The sequence below is a fragment of the Oreochromis niloticus genome, linkage group LG20 (genome assembly GCF_001858045.2).
Source record: "Oreochromis niloticus isolate F11D_XX linkage group LG20, O_niloticus_UMD_NMBU, whole genome shotgun sequence".
NCBI lineage: Eukaryota > Metazoa > Chordata > Actinopteri > Cichliformes > Cichlidae > Oreochromis > Oreochromis niloticus.
The window spans coordinates 2,024,884-2,043,747 of NC_031984.2; the positions used below are offsets into that span (position 1 = coordinate 2,024,884).

At 42.9% G+C, this 18,864-nt stretch overlaps 1 protein-coding gene and 1 long non-coding RNA gene across 2 annotated transcripts in view; one reads left to right on the forward strand and one right to left on the reverse strand.

The window, feature by feature from the left end:
- The first annotated feature begins 1,680 nt into the window (after nt 1-1,680).
- LOC112843360 (uncharacterized) lies at nt 1,681-2,850 on the forward strand. Its single transcript, XR_003215681.1, has 2 exons — nt 1,681-2,081; nt 2,167-2,850. It is a non-coding gene; the product is annotated as an uncharacterized LOC112843360 (long non-coding RNA).
- A 2,316-nt stretch (nt 2,851-5,166) lies between these two features.
- LOC100711197 (PDZ domain-containing protein 4) overlaps nt 5,167-18,864 on the reverse strand; it is a 77,011-nt gene continuing 63,313 nt past the window's right edge. The window contains exons 9-19 of the mRNA XM_025901474.1: nt 16,316-16,417; nt 12,868-13,331; nt 12,553-12,757; nt 10,970-11,402; nt 10,328-10,741; nt 10,150-10,208; nt 9,864-9,945; nt 9,601-9,794; nt 8,497-8,637; nt 8,109-8,221; nt 5,167-6,979 (exon numbers count right to left, since the gene is read on the reverse strand). Coding sequence (XP_025757259.1) covers nt 6,736-6,979; nt 8,109-8,221; nt 8,497-8,637; nt 9,601-9,794; nt 9,864-9,945; nt 10,150-10,208; nt 10,328-10,741; nt 10,970-11,402; nt 12,553-12,757; nt 12,868-13,331; nt 16,316-16,417 — 2,451 coding nt within the window. The 3' untranslated portion in view covers nt 5,167-6,735. The remainder of the gene's footprint in view (nt 6,980-8,108; nt 8,222-8,496; nt 8,638-9,600; nt 9,795-9,863; nt 9,946-10,149; nt 10,209-10,327; nt 10,742-10,969; nt 11,403-12,552; nt 12,758-12,867; nt 13,332-16,315; nt 16,418-18,864) is intronic.

The following is an 18,864-nucleotide window of genomic DNA, read 5'->3' on the forward strand; positions in this document are numbered from 1 at the left end:
GTTAACAGAGGCTTTACCATGGCTGAGGCTGCCCGGTTGGTACAGCCTAATTTACAAAGGTCAACTGTCAGCTCTACAGGGAGTGCAGAATTATTAGGCAAATGAGTATTTTGTCCACATCATCCTCTTCATGCATGTTGTCTTACTCCAAGCTGTATAGGCTCGAAAGCCTACTACCAATTAAGCATATTAGGTGATGTGCATCTCTGTAATGAGAAGGGGTGTGGTCTAATGACATCAACACCCTATATCAGGTGTGCATAATTATTAGGCAACTTCCTTTCCTTTGGCAAAATGGGTCAAAAGAAGGACGACAGGCTCAGAAAAGTCAAAAATAGTGAGATATCTTGCAGAGGGATGCAGCAGTCTTAAAATTGCAAAGCTTCTGAAGCGTGATCATCGAACAATCAAGCGTTTCATTCAAAATAGTCAACAGGGTCGCAAGAAGCGTGTGGAAAAACCAAGGCGCAAAATAACTGCCCATGAACTGAGAAAAGTCAAGCGTGCAGCTGCCAAGATGCCACTTGCCACCAGTTTGGCCATATTTCAGAGCTGCAACATCACTGGAGTGCCCAAAAGCACAAGGTGTGCAATACTCAGAGACATGGCCAAGGTAAGAAAGGCTGAAAGACAACCACCACTGAACAAGACACACAAGCTGAAACGTCAAGACTGGGCCAAGAAATATCTCAAGACTGATGTTTCTAAGGTTTTATGGACTGATGAAATGAGAGTGAGTCTTGATGGGCCAGATGGATGGGCCCGTGGCTGGATTGGTAAAGGGCAGAGAGCTCCAGTCCGACTCAGACGCCAGCAAGGTGGAGGTGGAGTACTGGTTTGGGCTGGTATCATCAAAGATGAGCTTGTGGGGCCTTTTTGGGTTGAGGATGGAGTCAAGCTCAACTCCCAGTCCTACTGCCAGTTTCTGGAAGACACCTTCTTCAAGCAGTGGTACAGGAAGAAGTCTGCATCCTTCAAGAAAAACATGATTTTCATGCAGGACAATGCTCCATCACACGTGTCCAAGTACTCCACAGCGTGGCTGGCAAGAAAGGGTATAAAAGAAGAAAAACTAATGACATGGCCTCCTTGTTCACCTGATCTGAACCCCATTGAGAACCTGTGGTCCATCATCAAATGTGAGATTTACAAGGAGGGAAAACAGTACACCTCTCTGAACAGTGTCTGGGAGGCTGTGGTTGCTGCTGCACGCAATGTTGATGGTGAACAGATCAAAACACTGACAGGATCCATGGATGGCAGGCTTTTGAGTGTCCTTGCAAAGAAAGGTGGCTATATTGGTCGCTGATTTGTTTTTGTTTTGTTTTTGAATGTCAGAAATGTATATTTGTGAATGTGGAGATGTTATATTGGTTTCACTGGTAAAAATAAATAATTGAAATGGGTATATATTTGTTTTTTGTTAAGTTGCCTAATAATTATGCACAGTAATAGTCACCTGCACACACAGATATCCCCCTAAAATAGCTAAAACTAAAAACAAACTAAAAACTACTTCCAAAAACATTCAGCTTTGATATTAATGAGTTTTTTGGGTTCATTGAGAACATGGTTGTTGTTCAATAATAAAATTATTCCTCAAAAATACAACTTGCCTAATAATTCTGCACTCCCTGTATCATCCAAACTTTTCGCCAAGAAAACCGGTATGTCCTGCTATAGCAACTTCACTTCTAAAAAATAGTACCCTATTGTATAGATGAACAACATGTAATTGTCAGTTTACAGTAATGTGATTGGTAATACTTCAATATTGACAGTATATGATTGTCCTCAGAATTAACAGGAGACAACCTGGTGGTGGTCGCCCACGTGTTTTGACTGACCAGCAGGAGTTGGCTGTGGTGGAAATGGTCAGGGCAAGGAATGACATACGGCTGTCTGAAATCAAACAGGCTATTGAGAACAGCAATGACACCTTTGCCAATGTGCCATCAATTAGCCTTCCAACGATTGCCCGGCTTTTGAAGAAGCACCAGGTTTCCATGAAACAAATTTACTTGGTTCCTTTTGAGAGGAACAATGTCCGGGTGAAACAACTGCGTTCAGAATATATTCAGGTACAACACTAAACTGGCATGCAATTACTGTAACAGTACTGACAACTATTAGTTGTAAAAAAAACTAACTAAATGATCATTTTAGAGGGTGATGGAGCTGGACGCTGCTGTGAATCAGCACAAGTATATTTTCGTTGATGAGGCCGGTTTCAATCTGGCAAAAACTAGACGCAGAGGACGTAATCTTATTGGACAAAGGGCTACCATCCAAGTCCCTGGACAACGTGGGGGAAACATCTCAATGTGTGCAGCTATATCTGAAGATGGTGTGTTAGGCTGTAGACCAGTTCTAGGGTCATACAACACTGAACACCTGATAGTTTTTTTTAAATGAACTGGAGCAGGCCTGTCAGGGAGAAGACATCGTCTATGTTGTTGTGTGGGACAATGTCAGCTTCCACCATGCACAGCTGGTTCAGGAATGGTTTCAAACACATCCTCGCTTCATGACCTTCTATCTTCCACCATATTCCCCTTTCCTCAACCCAATTGAGGAATTCTTCTCTACATGGAGGTGGAAGGTGTATGATCGCCATCCCCATGAGCATGTCTCCCTTCTTCAAGCCATGTGTGAAGCTTGTGGTGATATAACTGCTGAGCAATGTCAAGCCTGGATTCGTCATGCCAGGAGATTTTTCCCACGGTGCCTGAACAACCAAGACATCCACTGTGATGTTGATGAAAATTTATGGCCCAATGTTAATGACCGGCTTGATTAATTGTGTAAAAGTGATAAGAATAAAATAAAATAAAAATATATTTTGCTTATGTAAATGACTTGTTTTTTTTCTCCCTTTTTCATATGTGTGTGTGTGTGTGTGTGTGTGTGTGTGTATATGTACGTACATACATACATACATACATACATACATACATACATACATATTTTTTGTTCTTTTTTTTTTTATGTCTGAACATAAGTGTAATATTTGCTGTGTAAAGTTTTACAGTTCAGTTACACTCATTCATCATCAAGGACAATTTGAATCGCTTACCTTGTATTATTTGCTCCTGAATGAAATGATTGGTAAAACTACTAAGTTGAAAAAAGAGCTTACTGTTTTGTTTGGGTGATTAAAGCAAATGTTCTCAAAATATATCACTAGGGATGGGTTCTGACATAAACGGTAGTAACCAGACCGAAAAGCAGCGCACATTTCGGTGCTTTAATTCGGTGCTTTTTTTTTCCTGAGCCAATTCTAGCCAATCATTTTACGTTTCCGAGGATAGTAGGCGGGGCCAGGTACGTACGTTCTTTTAGAGCAGAGCTACAGATTAAAAATGCCCAAGGCGAAGCGATCAAAAGTCTGGCTGTACTTCACAGCAAAAGATGCAAACTCAGCAGCCTGCAACAAGTGCTTTAAGCTGATACTGTGATACTGTCAAAGGAGGTAACACCTCAAATCTGATGAAACACCTGGCGACGCATAGCGGGTTTTTAAAAGCCGAGAAATGGGCCGTGTTTGATAGCTTGCAGCGAGACCTCACACCGTGCACATCTACTGCGGGTGTGGTGCCTGTTATCGGACCCGGAGTTAGCAACATCCCCCAAAAACCCGAAGAGGAGAGTCCTGGCCCCTAGCCCTGCCAGCGTAGCAGAAATGATGAGGATGATGATGGCAGCAGCAGCCGTTCTCCTCTGCGTGAGTAGCTTCATGTTGTTCGTGTGTAATTAACGTTGAGTACGCTAACCACATTATTACATTAATGCATGTAAGGTGAACTAGCAAACACCGTCGTAGTTACATGCGGCTGTCTTCTTGTTTGATGGCAGATGCTCCCTTCACCCTGGCCAAAAAGGCTAAAATGACCAAAGAAAAAGTGGAAAACAGTTAAACACGAGAGGTTTTTGGACAAAGTTTGTGTTTTTTCCATTGTTTAAGCACTGCTTCCAGCCAAGAGTGAGACCATATATGCCCTATAGCTGCAGAAAAGGCTAACATTGTTATCTTTTTACAAAAAAAACAGCAGAACATGAGAGGTTTTTGGACAAAGTTTGTGTTCTCCATTCTTTAAGCACCGGTTTGAGCACCGTTTAAGCACCGGCACCGTTTCAAAAGTACCGGTTTGGCACCGGTATCGGATAAAACCTAAACGATACCCATCCCTATATATCACAGTGATCATGTGTTCTGATACAATGATTACGTGGAATGTAAATATGTGCAAATGCAATGAAATCATGACATCAGATTTGAAAGGATGACTAGTGTTACAAATGTGATCAAATGTGAGTTTTGTACTGAGAGATTTGAAAATGCACACTTTAGTTATGAAAATAGTGCCAAACCAATTAAAAAAAACTGTAACACCTCCCTTTGCTCAAACATGTGAAAAGTGCTTCCACATCCAACCAGCAGGTGTCACTGTTGACCAAAGACTTGTTCAGCATTTGGTGTATGTCTATTATACAGTACATCTTTATTAAAAGTACATCTTTTTCTTTGTTATGAATTTTACAGCATTTATAATATTTACAGCTTCTATAAAATGTGCATTTAAGGGTTTTATTGTAATGAATGTAATGTGTGACATCCACACTGTAAAAGTGTTCACTTGGTTCTACAGAATATGATTTTCTTCACTTCCTGCACACATTCAGGTCCTTGGATGGAAGCACAAAGCTGACTGTGATCCTTTCTCGTCTCGTGGGTACAGAGACCCAAAGGGTCATTAACAAGTTCACAAAAACAACCGCAGAGAACAAAAAGTGGTACGAACTGGAGTTGTTTTTTGTCTCTTTCATCGCGGTGTCTCATAGATGTATGTTTGATTTATATTTAACTGTAGCTGAGGCTCCTAACAGTCACACAGAACATGATGTTAACAAGGAAGCAATAAAGGTGAAGCAGCTAAAGCTAGGCTTTCACTGACTGGTGAAGTTTAGCTTTGAAGCTGGTGATATCTTCCTGCTTTTGTTTCACAACAGAGATGATCTGACTGAGAAAACGAGGCACACACAGCCTCATATGGACGCGTCAAACACAAAGAGCTGTTCCCTAAATGGGCATCATCACCTCTTAATCTTATTTAAGATTCATTACCCAATGAAAGAAATTTCTGTCAGCTGATAAATTAAGTGCAGAAAAACAAACGAATGTCCAAACGTACCAAAGAAAGCAGGAAACATGTTTTATTTTTCATCTGGCTTTTTATTTTATTTTAACACTTTCACATCTTTCACTGCTAAAAATGTACTCTACAGCACTGTAAGAATGATATCCAATAACAGTCCAGTACATCATTTTCATGCATTCTCTGTTGAACACCTACGCAGTCTGCAGGTCCAGCACAACGACGGACCTGCAGCTCGCTCCTGCAGGATACACAACACAGTCTATAAAATTTATAAAATTTTAACAACAATATTAGACTTAACATTTAACATATATCAATGATCAACATGAATAAACTGTTTAGAAAAGTTATAACTTTAAAAGGTTTTCTGAGAAAGCGATTTACAGATGATGATTAAAAGACAGGTGTTGTGTGTGTAACCGTGACAGCACAGATCACACAGCAGCTCAATGCTCATCTTCCACAGTGTAATCATATTTTACTCAGTATCAGTATACGTTTGAGTAAATATGTATTGTCCTTAAACAGTGATGTCACTTCCTTCCTGGCAGTGTTGTCGCTGCTTCACACGTGACGCCGAGGAGTTCATGAAGGACCAAAACTTTTCAAATACATGAATTTTTACAGTTTTTAGTGTTTGTTTTTTATCATTTTGTAATCATTTCATTCATGTAGTTTGTTTTTAAATGTATTAATTTATTTATTTTTCATCTATAAAGTTTTGGAATTTTCACTCCTGTTTCTTTCCAAACTGATTTGTTTTGAATGAACAACAATACGTTTGGATAGATAAGTAGGGATATCATATATCACATACAGATAAATATTGCTTATCCAGTTCATGGTGGTAGGAATGTTGTTCCTATTCGAGCTTCCACGGGGTCAGAAGCAGGGTCCACCCTGAACTGGCTGCCAGTTTATCACAGAGAGCCCCCACACCTGCGACCAGTGTGGAGGGGAAGCTGGAGTCCCGAGAGAAGCCACCAGACACAGCAAACATGAGGACCCCACGCAGCTGACGGGGGTCGAACCTAGAATATCAAAAAATAATGAAGGTGAAAGAAAACGTTCATGTTTTCCTTCCTTTATTTGTGATGTTTTCAGTTTTAATCCTCCATAAACTTCCATTCTTCTGGCCTTTTTTTCTCTTAAAATTACACTTATAGTCATTTTTCCTTGATTGAAAAATCTTAGCACAAGCACAAATTTGCTACTCACAGAAAACATCTGTAATTAACAGCGATGTGACTTTGCACCTGGTTGAAGGACCAGGAGATCAAACCTGTGCTATTTTCAGACTGTCACAGCCAGGCCAGTGCAGAAGATTAAGAGCCGAGGCCAGAACAGGAAGTTTCTGTTTCCTTTCGAGGCTCGTGCGTCTTTCCGTGTATCTCTAATGAGTTTGAAGTGATGTCATAAAGTAAAAAGGTTTGTTTTCCATCCAAAGTTTCTCTCTTTTTGGTGTGTTTACGTTTTTAACTCTATAAAAAAAGAGCGTTGAGCTTCACTTCAAGGTCCATGCTGTGTGTTTCCATCGTCTCCTTGATCTCACTCTTTCCTCCTCTCCTTGTTGAGATCACACAGTAGTGACAGACAGCAGAGGGTTGTAAATTTTCTTTCCATCCGGTGACCTCGAGCCGTGAGCCAGCAGCTCCTGGATGGTGATCCAGTTGTCGAGAATGCGACGATTCCTCCTCTTTGTGATTTTCTTCTGGCTCAGCTGCAGGATGTTGCTGCTGGGGGAGTTATGCTGCACATTAAACTGGAGGCTCTGGGATAAATGGGGCTCTTCAGCGCCCCCTGCCGATGACAAAAGATCCCTGAAAATAAAAAGACTGCGTAAGTCAGTGCCTTCACGAACAAAAGACAAAAGATGTGCGTCGTAATGAGGTAAATGTGTCATTTTCATTCTTTTTCTCTATTTTGTTTTTGTGTAAACAGTTTTTTAAGCCACTTGTCTACTGCACGATTGAGTCCTGTGGCTCTCACCAATAGGATGTATTCTGCCCCCTGGTGGACACAAACAGTTGAACTTAGCGTCAAATATTTCAAGGTGTTAAAATAAAATAAAATTAAAAAAACTAAACATCCAGACACCTCAAACTTCTTTCTTTTCATACAACTGTACAAACGAAGTCTTTATTACTGTCTGAAGGGAAGCCTGAGGAACTCGTCGGAGGGTCGGAGCCACAGATACGACTTGTCAGTACATAACAAAGCAACGCAATATTTAAAGCTACACATAAAATCAAAAAGCTGCACTGCAGTGTAATATCAGTATGTGTTCATTAAACTCAATTAGCTCTCTTCTTGGCTCAGTTGTCCACACTGCCGCTATTTTCTTCATGTTCTCACTGAGTTTACTGTCCTCCTTTAATCACTCAGCAGTTGAGCACCGTGAGACGGATCAGTGAAGTCAGACCTGTATGTTTTAAAAACATTGATTTTCAGCAACAGTGTCTCTATAATTATTTTGTTATTTACTTTGAAGGTATGTGAGGTTTCCGCTCTTCTCTCCTGACCTCTGACCCTTTAAAGGTCTGTGCTGACAGGATTTCACAGGTGATCTCAAGGATCTCAGGTCTGTAATGGTTCACTGACCCACAGACAGAGAATTCACCGTTTTAGTGTCTGTATTTACAGAAAACCACAATGGCTGTTTGACTGATGGATTGTTGGTCTGGATTAACGAGGAGTTTGTCTTTGGGATGTTTTATGGATTTTCACACCAACTGTGCTGATGAATACAGAGGTGGGCAAACTCTTATGGCACACCACAATGTTTTAAACATTAGTCAAAAGTAAATGTGTCATTTCAACACCGTCATGTCTAGCAACCGATGACAGTTGGTAAACTTCACACTCTGAGGATAAATGTGGCACCTTTTATGTTTGTATCTGTAATAATGATTGAACTTCTGGGGTGTCGCTGTAGATTTTGCCCTGTACCTGTCTCCTCTCATGTAGTCCAGGCGGCTCTGCATCATGAACTCTCTTCTTCTTCTGTACTCTCGAGCTCTCAGCAGCTGCTGCTTCCTCTCCTCTTTGCTCCAGTATCGACCCTGTGCGGAGGACAGAAACCAGTTTAAAGCTGGTTTAATGAGACTATGTCATGTTTATTGGGCTAAGAAGCAAAATATAGGGACTAAAGTACTTCTTTCTGTTTTATGTAAAAGATTTAATGGCAGTTGAAAATGATGTCACAGCATGTTTGTGGCGATGAATTGAGATTTGCTCCTCAGACAACAAGTAACAGCACATACTGGACATACTTTTTGTTTGAAACTCGGCTCTTTTAGTCCAATGACATGTTGTCATTATTGTTTGCAGACTCTACCTGTTTCATTTCACTGGCAGCATCATCGTCTGTCGTCATGCCGCTGCGTTCCTCGCGGATCTTCATGGCTCTGGCCTTCAGCAGACGATCTCTGACCGGCCGCTTGGCCACATAGCGAGTCCCATCGCTGCGAATCTTTACCTGGACACGAAAAGAACACCTAGCATCTCATCTCACCAGCACACCAGGAGTTTCAGCTCTCTGGAAGGTTTGCTTTGAAATGTTTCTGTTGCTGCTGTTGGATCTCTTGCTTTTCTTCGGCCTTGAGTCTTTAAGCTGAATGTACAAAGTTTATTTTTTATTGATTCCATAGCTCCAGTAGCTCAGCTGTACAGCATCTTTCAAAAGATTTTACATTTAATGCATAGACACTGAAGGTCTTTAGCTTAAAATCATGTCAATCACTTGACTTCAGTTTCAGTACTTTACAGTAGTAAACCATGTTAAACTGGGCCACAGCAGCTTCTGTATCATCATCACTAATTTCTTTTTTTTTTTGTATGTCCCGTCCGGCACTGTAGCAATCAGCATTATTGTCTGAAGGCCAAGAAAAATGCCCAACAGATTTTTTTCCCCCAAGCAGACCATAACACCTTTTGCTATACTGGTCCACTTGATTGTCATATTTTATTCGACCTTTATTATTATTATTAGTTATTTTTATTTTATTTTTTTCATTTTGACTGATTACAATCAGAACAGAGAAGACGGGGGACGGGGAAAAGGAAACAAAGAGGTTGGGAAGAGAGTTAACAGAAGGAGGGGGAAAGAAAAATAGAGGAGAAGAGGGATGGAGAGAGAACAGACACTGACAACCTGCTTGATCACCTCCTGAGGGAATAAAAAGAAACAAGCAAAAAGAAGACAACACAGCAGGGAAACAATTAATTTCTAACCACTAGTACTCTTTCCTGATGTTCATAATCAAACAAATAACAATCTTGTAGTCGTTATTAGGGCCAGAAGGTTTTCTCAGACATCAAATAATGTCCAGCCTTGTAGGAGAGGAACCTGTGATGAGTCCCATAATATGCTGTCATCTTGCAGCTACCCCACCAGTTTGACTTTTACTTCTTTTTCCTTCAGTGTTATTGCTCCGTTTACCTTCCACTCCATGCGCTGTGGAGACGCGTTTGGTGATGAATGCGTCAGTCCAAGGGGTAAGGCCAGTCCTAACCGTGAGGCACCTGCATGGTGGTCCTCCAGACCACAGGGGGCGCTGTTCACAATCCTCGGGCTTGCCGGCCCACTGCTGCCTGTGGCTACCCCCTCTCCCCCCCTCTGCCCTGGCTCTGTCTCTCACTCGGTCCAGGGGGTCCACCAGACCTTCGGAGGGCAGGGTCATGCAGCTCTGATAGCGTTCTAACGGTTTGCTGTGGCTGTGCTGCCTCCGGGTGAAATAGGGGCTCGACTCTGCACTTCCGCCTTCAGGCCTGTAGGTGGCTCCACCTGCAGTCATAGAAGTAATAGAAATGATCATCAAAAATCAGCAAGAAGTTTTACACGTTACCCACAAACATCAATTTAAAAGTAAGCTACAGTTTAGTGCTGAAGCAGGAGGGTGTTCTTTAGTTCTTATGCTTGTTTCTTCATTATAAACCTGTGGAAAGGTTCTTAAAACGACCCCGATATGCTTACAGAGAAAGATTTTACCTGCTCTGGAGCTCCGCCCTCCATCAGCCATACCCCTTCTAGAAGCTGATCCCGTTTCTCTGGTCAGAGATCTGATGAAGGCAAAATACATCAAAATATCCACTATTATTAAAACATATCACAAAGGTCAATGTGCATATGAAAATAAAAAGAACGCTCATTGCAGCAAAACCAAGACCTGAACTTTGAAGGCGTAGAGGGGGTGGAGTTTGAGCCATTTGCAAAGTTTCCATTGGAGGTTTCGTACTTCCTGTAGGTGCTCGGGGAGAAGGAGCAGCTGAGGTTTGAGTGACGCCGCTCTCTGTCTCGGTCCCTCCTGTGACGTCGAGGCGTGAGGGGGAGTTTAGAGGGGGGAGGCGACTGAGGGGGAGGAGGGGAGGCGGAGAGGTCAGGCGTCTGCCTCCTTCATCTTCATCCTCCTGAAGAGGCGGGATCTGCTCCGTGCTGACCAATGGCGTGCTCCGGCAGCTTTCCCCTCCGGTGTTGTAGGCACTGGTGCTGTCTTTGTCGTCCGATCGCTCGCGCTCCGGGAGTTCGTTGATGGCTGACAACTCGTGGTGATGAGGATCGTCATTGTCCTCGTTATCCAAATCTATAAGTTCAGAAATAGAAGAGTCGCTTTATAAATAAATGAACTATAAAAATCAAAACTGCTTTGCTTTGTCTAATGACACCAAAGTAAACTGGATACATAAATGATGGCTTGTTTTATCACAGTTTTTTTCGAGTATAATTCTGTGTCATAATTCACATGTTTCCTAAACATCAGACGAGATGTCCGGGCTTGTTATTTGTTTCCTACCCCGGTGTTGGTTGTTACCTCCTTCAGAGGGTCCTGGTCGGCCCGCTCCACCCGCCACCGTCTCCTCCTCCATCATCCAGGCTTTCAGACATCTCTCCCTGAGCTGCTGCATCTTTTGCGCTCGGAGAATATTGCGGCACTTAAACTCCAGGTGGCGCAGCTCCTCCTCGATCAGCGCCAACTCGTGCTCACTTAGCATCTCTTTGCTGTTCACGTCCACTACCGATTCAGAAGCTGTGCCTTCAGCTTCCTCCGCTGCCTCGTCGTCGTCCTCTCGGCCTTTAACTTCTGCTTCAGTGGTTTCCTTTTCCAGCTCTCTCCTGCATCTTTCCAAATGTCTCTCATATTGATACTTGATCTCTAACAGCTCTTGGTAACGCTGGCACTCCTCCTCCGTCAGGCCCGGCATCATCATGGTCATTGTCAGAGGCTGGTGATGGTGGTGGTAATGCTGCAGGTTGGAGGTCAGGTGTAACATCAGATAGAGCTCATTAACTATGATGGTGTGTAACCACAAATATTGATAATCAGCTTTTTTATTGACAATAAATATGAGTAATGATTTCATATTTTCTGAGGAAGTCTGGGTTTGGGTCCTTTCAGTGCAAAATAATCTACCAAAAACATTTATTAGTATTTTTTAAAATACTAAATCAATGGTATACACAATGACAGATCTCAGGAAAAGTTGGTGAGATGTGTAAGTTTGTCAGCTGCTTCACAACTCTGGTCTGTGCTTAAACGTCAGAGTGTCAGAGAAATGCTTCAGACGTTTCTGACATGACAGATAGAATTTCCTTCATAGCTGCATTATGGTTGGTAACATAGTATCATTATATCTGACAACACTGGTAGGTCTTTGCTTTTGCATTCCCATTTCAGTGGAAGTGTTGGTCCCATGGCTTGTTGCTATGAAACTACTGAAGAGTAACACTTCAGATAACAGCTTTGAGGGTTTCCTTGGTGCTGAGTCACATCTGAGCATACAGTACATCCCACAGGGAATCTGTCTGCGTTATTACAGACATCGTAAAGAAATGTTTCGTTTTATTACACATTTTTTTAAAATCCGTTCCTCTTATACAATTCGCGGTCCCAGCTATCATAGAGTGAGAGTACACCCTGAACGGGTTACCAGTCTGTCACAGAGTAGTCAACCATTCACACTCACATTTTACACAGTCTTGACACATACAGTCAGTTTAAAATTACACTATTTAACCTAAACCCAACAATTTCTTTGCACTGTTGGAAACCCCACACAGACAGGCCTCAGACTGGATTTGAACCCAGGACGTCCTTGCTGTAGGGCAAAAGTACTAAAAGTGCTTCCATGCTGCTCGTTTCATAATGCGCTATAGAAATTCCAAAGCAGTGTATGAGTCCATCAGAGTACTCTCTGATCCATGTCAGTGGTACTCAGTTTGTTTCCTGCAGAAGTATTTTACAAACGCTGGTCTCTAGGATAAGAACAACCGTGTGTAGTTGCACAGTTATGCTGATGCATGTGACTGATTTCAGACAAAGTGGAGGTTTGGAGCTTTTATTTAATGACAATAAGTAAAGAAAATATCACCTAATAGGATTTAAGCTTAGTATACCTTATGGTGGTGATGGTGGTGGGGACTGTACGCTGCTCCTGCTGTTCCTCCTCCAGCTGCCCAGTCCAGACCTGGGAGAGAGTCAGAGCTGAGCTGGAGATCACGCAGGTGGAGGAAAGGAGGGGTGGTGTCTCCTCGACCATGCCCAGGGCTAGGGCTAGGCCTAGGGCTGGGGCCGAGGCCAGGACTGGGTCTAGGACTTGGCCTGGGTACAGAAATATGAGCATGGCAGAAAAACACTTAAACTCAAATTGTAGCTTGTGAGTGTGTCATTTTTTTCCCTAATAATTTGAATAAAGTTCCATTCTCTGGTACCTGGGGCTCGGTCCAGGTCTGAACTTCCTGGTGCTGCCTGGTGTGTTGGTGGTGTTGGTGTTACAGGCACTGGTCTGATCACCCAGCAGGTCATGTTCAGATGTATCCTCATAGCGGGTGCTGTCATCTGTCCGACCCACCCCGCTGTCCAGCTCCTGGCTGTTGGACAGCAGAGGTGCCAAGTTCAGCAGAGGAGGGAGGGGGACCGGTGGCTCTTTGTCGTCCTTCTCTCCTCGCTCGCCATCCTCTCCTTCTTCATCCTCTTCATCTTCCACCTCACCTTCTCTGCCTCCCCCTGCTCCTCCAACAGGACAGGATGAACTGCCTTCTCCTCCTTGGTGGAGGCGGTAGTAGGCAGAAATATGAGAGGAGTTGAGAGAGCATGAAGTGCGTGGGTTTGAAGGAAAGTCTGCTCCCTCTAGAGTCAGCTCCATGTCCTCCTCTAGATCGATGGGGTTTTCATTCTGGAAGGAAAGACACACAAGCCAGTCCAGGTGAAAATGAACTAAAGAGGTCAAGAGCCATACTGCAGTGAGAAAAATCCTTTTGTAACAGTTTCTCAGGTTAGGCAACGATTTTCAGCACAGAGAGTTAGCTCAGTGTGCAGACTCAAGCTGAGGGTTAACAGGAGCTGCACAGCGTCACGCATCAGTGAGTGCAGAGAGCTAAAAGTTACATTTCCCCACTAGTCTCAATACAACAGAGTAGAAACGTGCTACCAGCTCCATTCTGGAGTTATAATAGGAATATTCTGTGGGAGCTGCTGTAACAGGTTTGTTGTTGACAAGAAAAATGAATTCATATGACTTTAATGTGCTTTATTGACACTGCAGATTTCTTATTAGCGAGCTCATGCATCAGTGTTTCCTTATGAAATTGATTTTTTGACTTTGACTAATGTCAACATTGTACGGTCGTCTGTTAAAATCTGCACACAGCACTGATTGGTTGAGTGTGTGTGTGTGTGTGTGTGTGTGTGTGTGTGTGTGTGTGTGTGTGTGTGTCATTCTGGTTAAACAGGGTTGGTTGTCCGACCCTCGCGCTTTCAGAGGCTTGGTTGTTTTGTCACCGTCAACATAAATTCTGATTGTTATCTAAAAACTATTAAGTCTACACTGAAATGTGTTGTGGCCTAGCGAGTTACTCAAAAACCAAATATGGATAAAACCATGGTGGAAAATAGACTCTGCTTAAAAGTACAGAAACCAGCTGATTAGGAAGGAGGCAAGAGGTAAAATAACTCATCTGCAGATCAGGAATGTCATTGGTCAGTTTCTAGTAATTGTAGTGCTGACGGCAGTGTTCAGATGTTTTATTCTGATGGGTGTCAGAACTAAAGCAGCCATAGTTTGTCCACTGAATAAAAGAAAACATTGCTCAGAATTTCCCAGAATGATGAAACTTGTGTTTTGATCGTCTCTTTTCTTTGTCATATAAACCAGAGTCGGCTGTTATCAGTGTCTTTATTAAACTTCAACACACTCTTCACTTTTTTCTTTTAGGTTTGTTGGACATGTGATAGTTTGTGCTGACAACGTGTTGATGTTTATTCCACAGTAGGAAGTGCGATGAACAGCTGGTCAGACCAGCAAAGGATGTTTGTGGATTCTAATGTTTTTATTGTTGTGTATGCTTTTTACATGATTTTTGCAAAGCTATTAGTGGAATGAAACTGTGCCCTGGGAGAAGCTGAATGCATGATATATGCAAAATAAATATATATATTGGCTCAAGCTAATTTGGTTGCAATTCTACCAGGATATAAAAACAGACATGCAGATGGCATAAATGTGTGTGTTGGCTATATGGCAACTGACTGACGGCTCACTCATCTGGTTGACGTGAGTACACACACACACACACACACACACACACACACACAGTGAACGTTCATCCATAATTATGTATGTGCGGATGTGTTTGAACTGACATGTATGAATATGGTGCACTGCTGTTCTTCCTCTGTCAGCAGATATGGACACACTGTGGGACCTGCTGTCATCCCAGAAACATTTATCATGGCTGTGTGTGTGTGTGTGTGTGTGTGTGTGTGTGTGTGTGTGTGTGCACAGAGCACATGTGCTTGTTCTGTATGTCATGTCTATGATATGATGGAGGCTGATTGTGAGTTAATCAGAATGAAGCTGCTGATTTACATTCAGTCATTCAATTTGATATTTTCAAAGAAACTGTAATATTTAATGTTTGTATCATGTACTATATCTGTTAATGACCTGATATAACTCGTGTGCTGCACTTCTACTTATCGATATTTAATGTTAACTTTTCCTCTCATATGTGTTTGTGAATGTTTGGGAAGAAAAAGAACATTTCACTTAAATACGAGTGTATTTAAGTGAAATGTTCTCAGTAAATCACAGTAAATTCTGTGATGCTTGGAAGCTTGTTATGGACTGCTTGGCAGCTCTCAGTCCTGATAACAGAAAATGTCAGGCAGGCAGTACAACACAGTAATACAACAACATTGCAAAGACAAAAGTCACTGCATTATTGTGGAAGCTGCCCTTGAAGCATGTACACATTTATGCTAAAGTCAAATTTTTTTAACATTGTGCAGTTAATTCATGTTTAATCTCAGTGTGAAGTCATACAGTGTATTCAAAGATTACATTTTAAAGAGCTCAAACAAAGAAAGTGCGTATGTCCCCCAGTGACTGATATATTTACAGATCAGTGATGATCCAATGGAAACGGAAGGTTTTGCCTAATTCGTGTGACCCTGAAACATTATGTGGTGTATTTCATTATGACTGTAGCGAGACAGGAAAGGTCACCAGAGCTCCAGACTTAATATTTGAACAAAAAGATCAATTTACTGTCAATCCAGCTGTTGGTTTTCCATCTGCATTGGTCACAGACTGATGGATAGAAGCAGCAAACACATATCGTTCCTGTTGGAGGAAACCAGGACTGTAAGCACGCTGTGAACTAGAATAGGATTTTTATGAAGCTTTCCTCTCATGTCGGCCACCCACGGCAGCACAAGTGATAGAAAGTAGGTTAGTAAACTGGGCTGCAGGCGAGCTGAGTGATGAAACAGGAGCGACACTGTTCAACCTGAAGTTACAGAGCTCCTGTTCTGTTCTCGAAAAGGAAGGAAAGCACTGTGTTATTTATTTATTCACTGGTTGAATCAGGATTATTTGATTAATTATTTAGCAAATTCAGGTGATTGAAGAGTCTGATTATGATGCCTCATGGACACTTACAACACCAGGACAGACTGAGGAGGGATTGGAAAGATGATGAATCAAAGTTTGTAGGATTCATCCTCTGGGGACAACTTAGTGCTCCTTTAGTGTTGTAGAGAGCAGTTAACAGGACTAAAATCTTTTAGTAATCTCCTTCTGTGTTAAAGAGGACTAGTATTATTCATTAGTAAAAGTATGTGCACTTTTTTAGGAGGCTGGTTTAATCGTGTTGCTACCTCTATGTCGGGCCTGGCCAGCAGCAGGGAGAAGTTGATGCTGTCCTCTCGGGTCAAAATGGCCACGGCCTCCTCTCTGTTCTGAATATCCACGCCGTTAATCTGGAAGAGAAGAGATGAGTTATTTTAGAATCATTAGAAGGAATAAAAAAGGCAGCTGTTTTTTTTAAACTAGTCTTTTGTTAAATGTTTTCTTATTTTAATATATAGGTGGATTTTCCACTCTTGTAGGGAGACAGCACATCTGTTTTAAAGGGCCTTCCTCCCTGTGGGGATGGATGTCATGGGAACTGGTGCTTACATCATCTGTCCACAGCAGGATTACCATGGTGATGGTGCTGCTGTTCTATTCTTATCACATCCCGACACTGTTTTCACAGGGTCGTCAGTCGGCGGGTTAGAAGATAACGAGAGTAGAAATGTCAGGAAGATAAATTTGTTCATATTTGGCTTTGACAGGCAAACTCTGAGAACAGTCAGATGTTAAAAAGGTTCAAATCTTAATTAAACTTCCACTTAAGTCACCTCAGAGTTAAAAGCAAGTCAGTAAACTGGTTGAGACTACTACTACTCAGTCTTTGCCCCATGTAATGAATTCTGTATCTTTTTACATTTTGTGGTGGAACAGTCTCCAGAAATTACACCCGTCCATCTGTGGTGCTCATGTTTTCATGCTGTTACTTGTTCTCTTAGGGTTAGAAATAATAAGAGTCTATTCTTATTCAGCCCACAGCATATTAAGGAAATGCAGTCAATAGGTTGCTGGTTCAGTGCCAGATGCTGGGGCGCCAGAGCCACCGGAGATTATTCTGTGAGGTGGAGGTGTTTGCCTGTCTCGATGGGCGGGGCAGTAGAAAACATTAAAGGCGGGCTGTAAGCTCCCATCCAATCAGAAGGTGCAGGGAATTCGCTGTACAGTATCACATACGTGGCTGCAGAGTTTGGGTGTTTCCCATGAAGAGGAAATCTAAATCAACAATAAGGATTCAAAAATGATAAACAGACAGTAGCTTCAGTGTGAGGTTTTCATTGCTCAAGCTAATTTGGTTGCAATTCTACCAGGATGTAAAAACAGACATGCAGATGGCATAAATGTGTGTGTTGGCTATATGGCAACTGACTGACAGCTCACTCGTCTGGTTGACGTGAGTACACACACACACACACACACACACAGTGAACGTTCATCCATAATTATGTATGTGCGGATGTGTTTGAACTGACATGTATGAATATGGTGCACTGCTGTTCTTCCTCTGTCTGCAGATATGGACACACTGTGGGACCTGTTGTCATCCCAGAAACATTTATCATGGCTGTGTGTGTGTGTGTGTGTGTGTGTGTGTGTGTGTGTGTGTGTGTGCGTGCGTGCGCGTGTGTGTGCGTGTGTGCGTGTGTGTGTGTGTGTGTGCGCACAAGTGGCACTCAGTGTCACTTGTCTATAATGACTTTAGGATCTGAGCTAAAGCACCAAGAACCGCACACACATGAAAAGGATCAGCCACAGACTCGATGTTCCACAGATTGTTTGCACTGCCCCAATTAGACATGTCGACGATGGGCTCCAAAGCACCTGCAGACTGCCCAACCTCACGGTAGTCTAAAGTTGGTAGACTACTATCTAGTTGGTAAAGTAGTGACGGCCTTTAATGTGCTCATTTGTGTATGTAGGTGTGCGTTTGGTGGTGGGGAGGGCTGTGGAAGCAGCTCATTTACCACTTTTGAACGAGACGTGAGGCTTGATCGTGCACCGCAGAGATTTCCACAATTAAAAATGACTTGTTTAATTTAGGCACTAAAAAAGACTGATCTTGTCTCTGCTTTTCGCGGACGATGTGGTTCTGTTGGCTTCATTGGGTAATGGCCTCCAGCTCGCACTGGAGCGGTTCGCAGCCGAGTGTGAAGCAGCGGGAATGAGGATCAGCACCTCCAAATCTGAGGCCATGGTTCTCAGCCGGAAAAGGGTGGAGTGCCCACTCCGGGTCGGGGATGAGTTCCTGCCCCAAGTGGAGGAGTTCAAGTATCTTGGGGTCTTGTTCGCGAGTGATGGGAGAAGGGAGCCGGAGATCGACAGACGGATTGGTGCTGCGGCTGCAGTGATTCGGACGCTGCACCGGTCCGTCGTGGTGAAGAGAGAGCTGACTGTAAAAGCGAAGCTCTCAATTTACCGGTCGATCTACGTCCCTACCCTCACCTATGGCCACGAGCTGTGGGTGACGGAAAGAACGAGATCGCGGATACAAGTGGCAGAAATGAGCTTCCTCCGAAGGGTGGCTGGCCTCTCCCTTAGAGATAGGGTGAGAAGTTCGGCCATCCGGGAGGGGCTCAGGGTAGAGCCGCTGCTCCTCCACATCGAAAGGAGATTGCAGTGTCCTGTTCGTTTCCTTCGCTGGTCTGCTTTTGCCATGTAATTCCTGTTTGTCCTGTTTTTTGATTAGCCTCCTTTCTACTGCGAGTCTAATTTTCACTTAAAGCACGAAGCTGTCCTCGCTCGCCTTCGCTGGGATCCTTCTTCCTGTTTTCACATTTCAAAACTTGACATCAGGGTT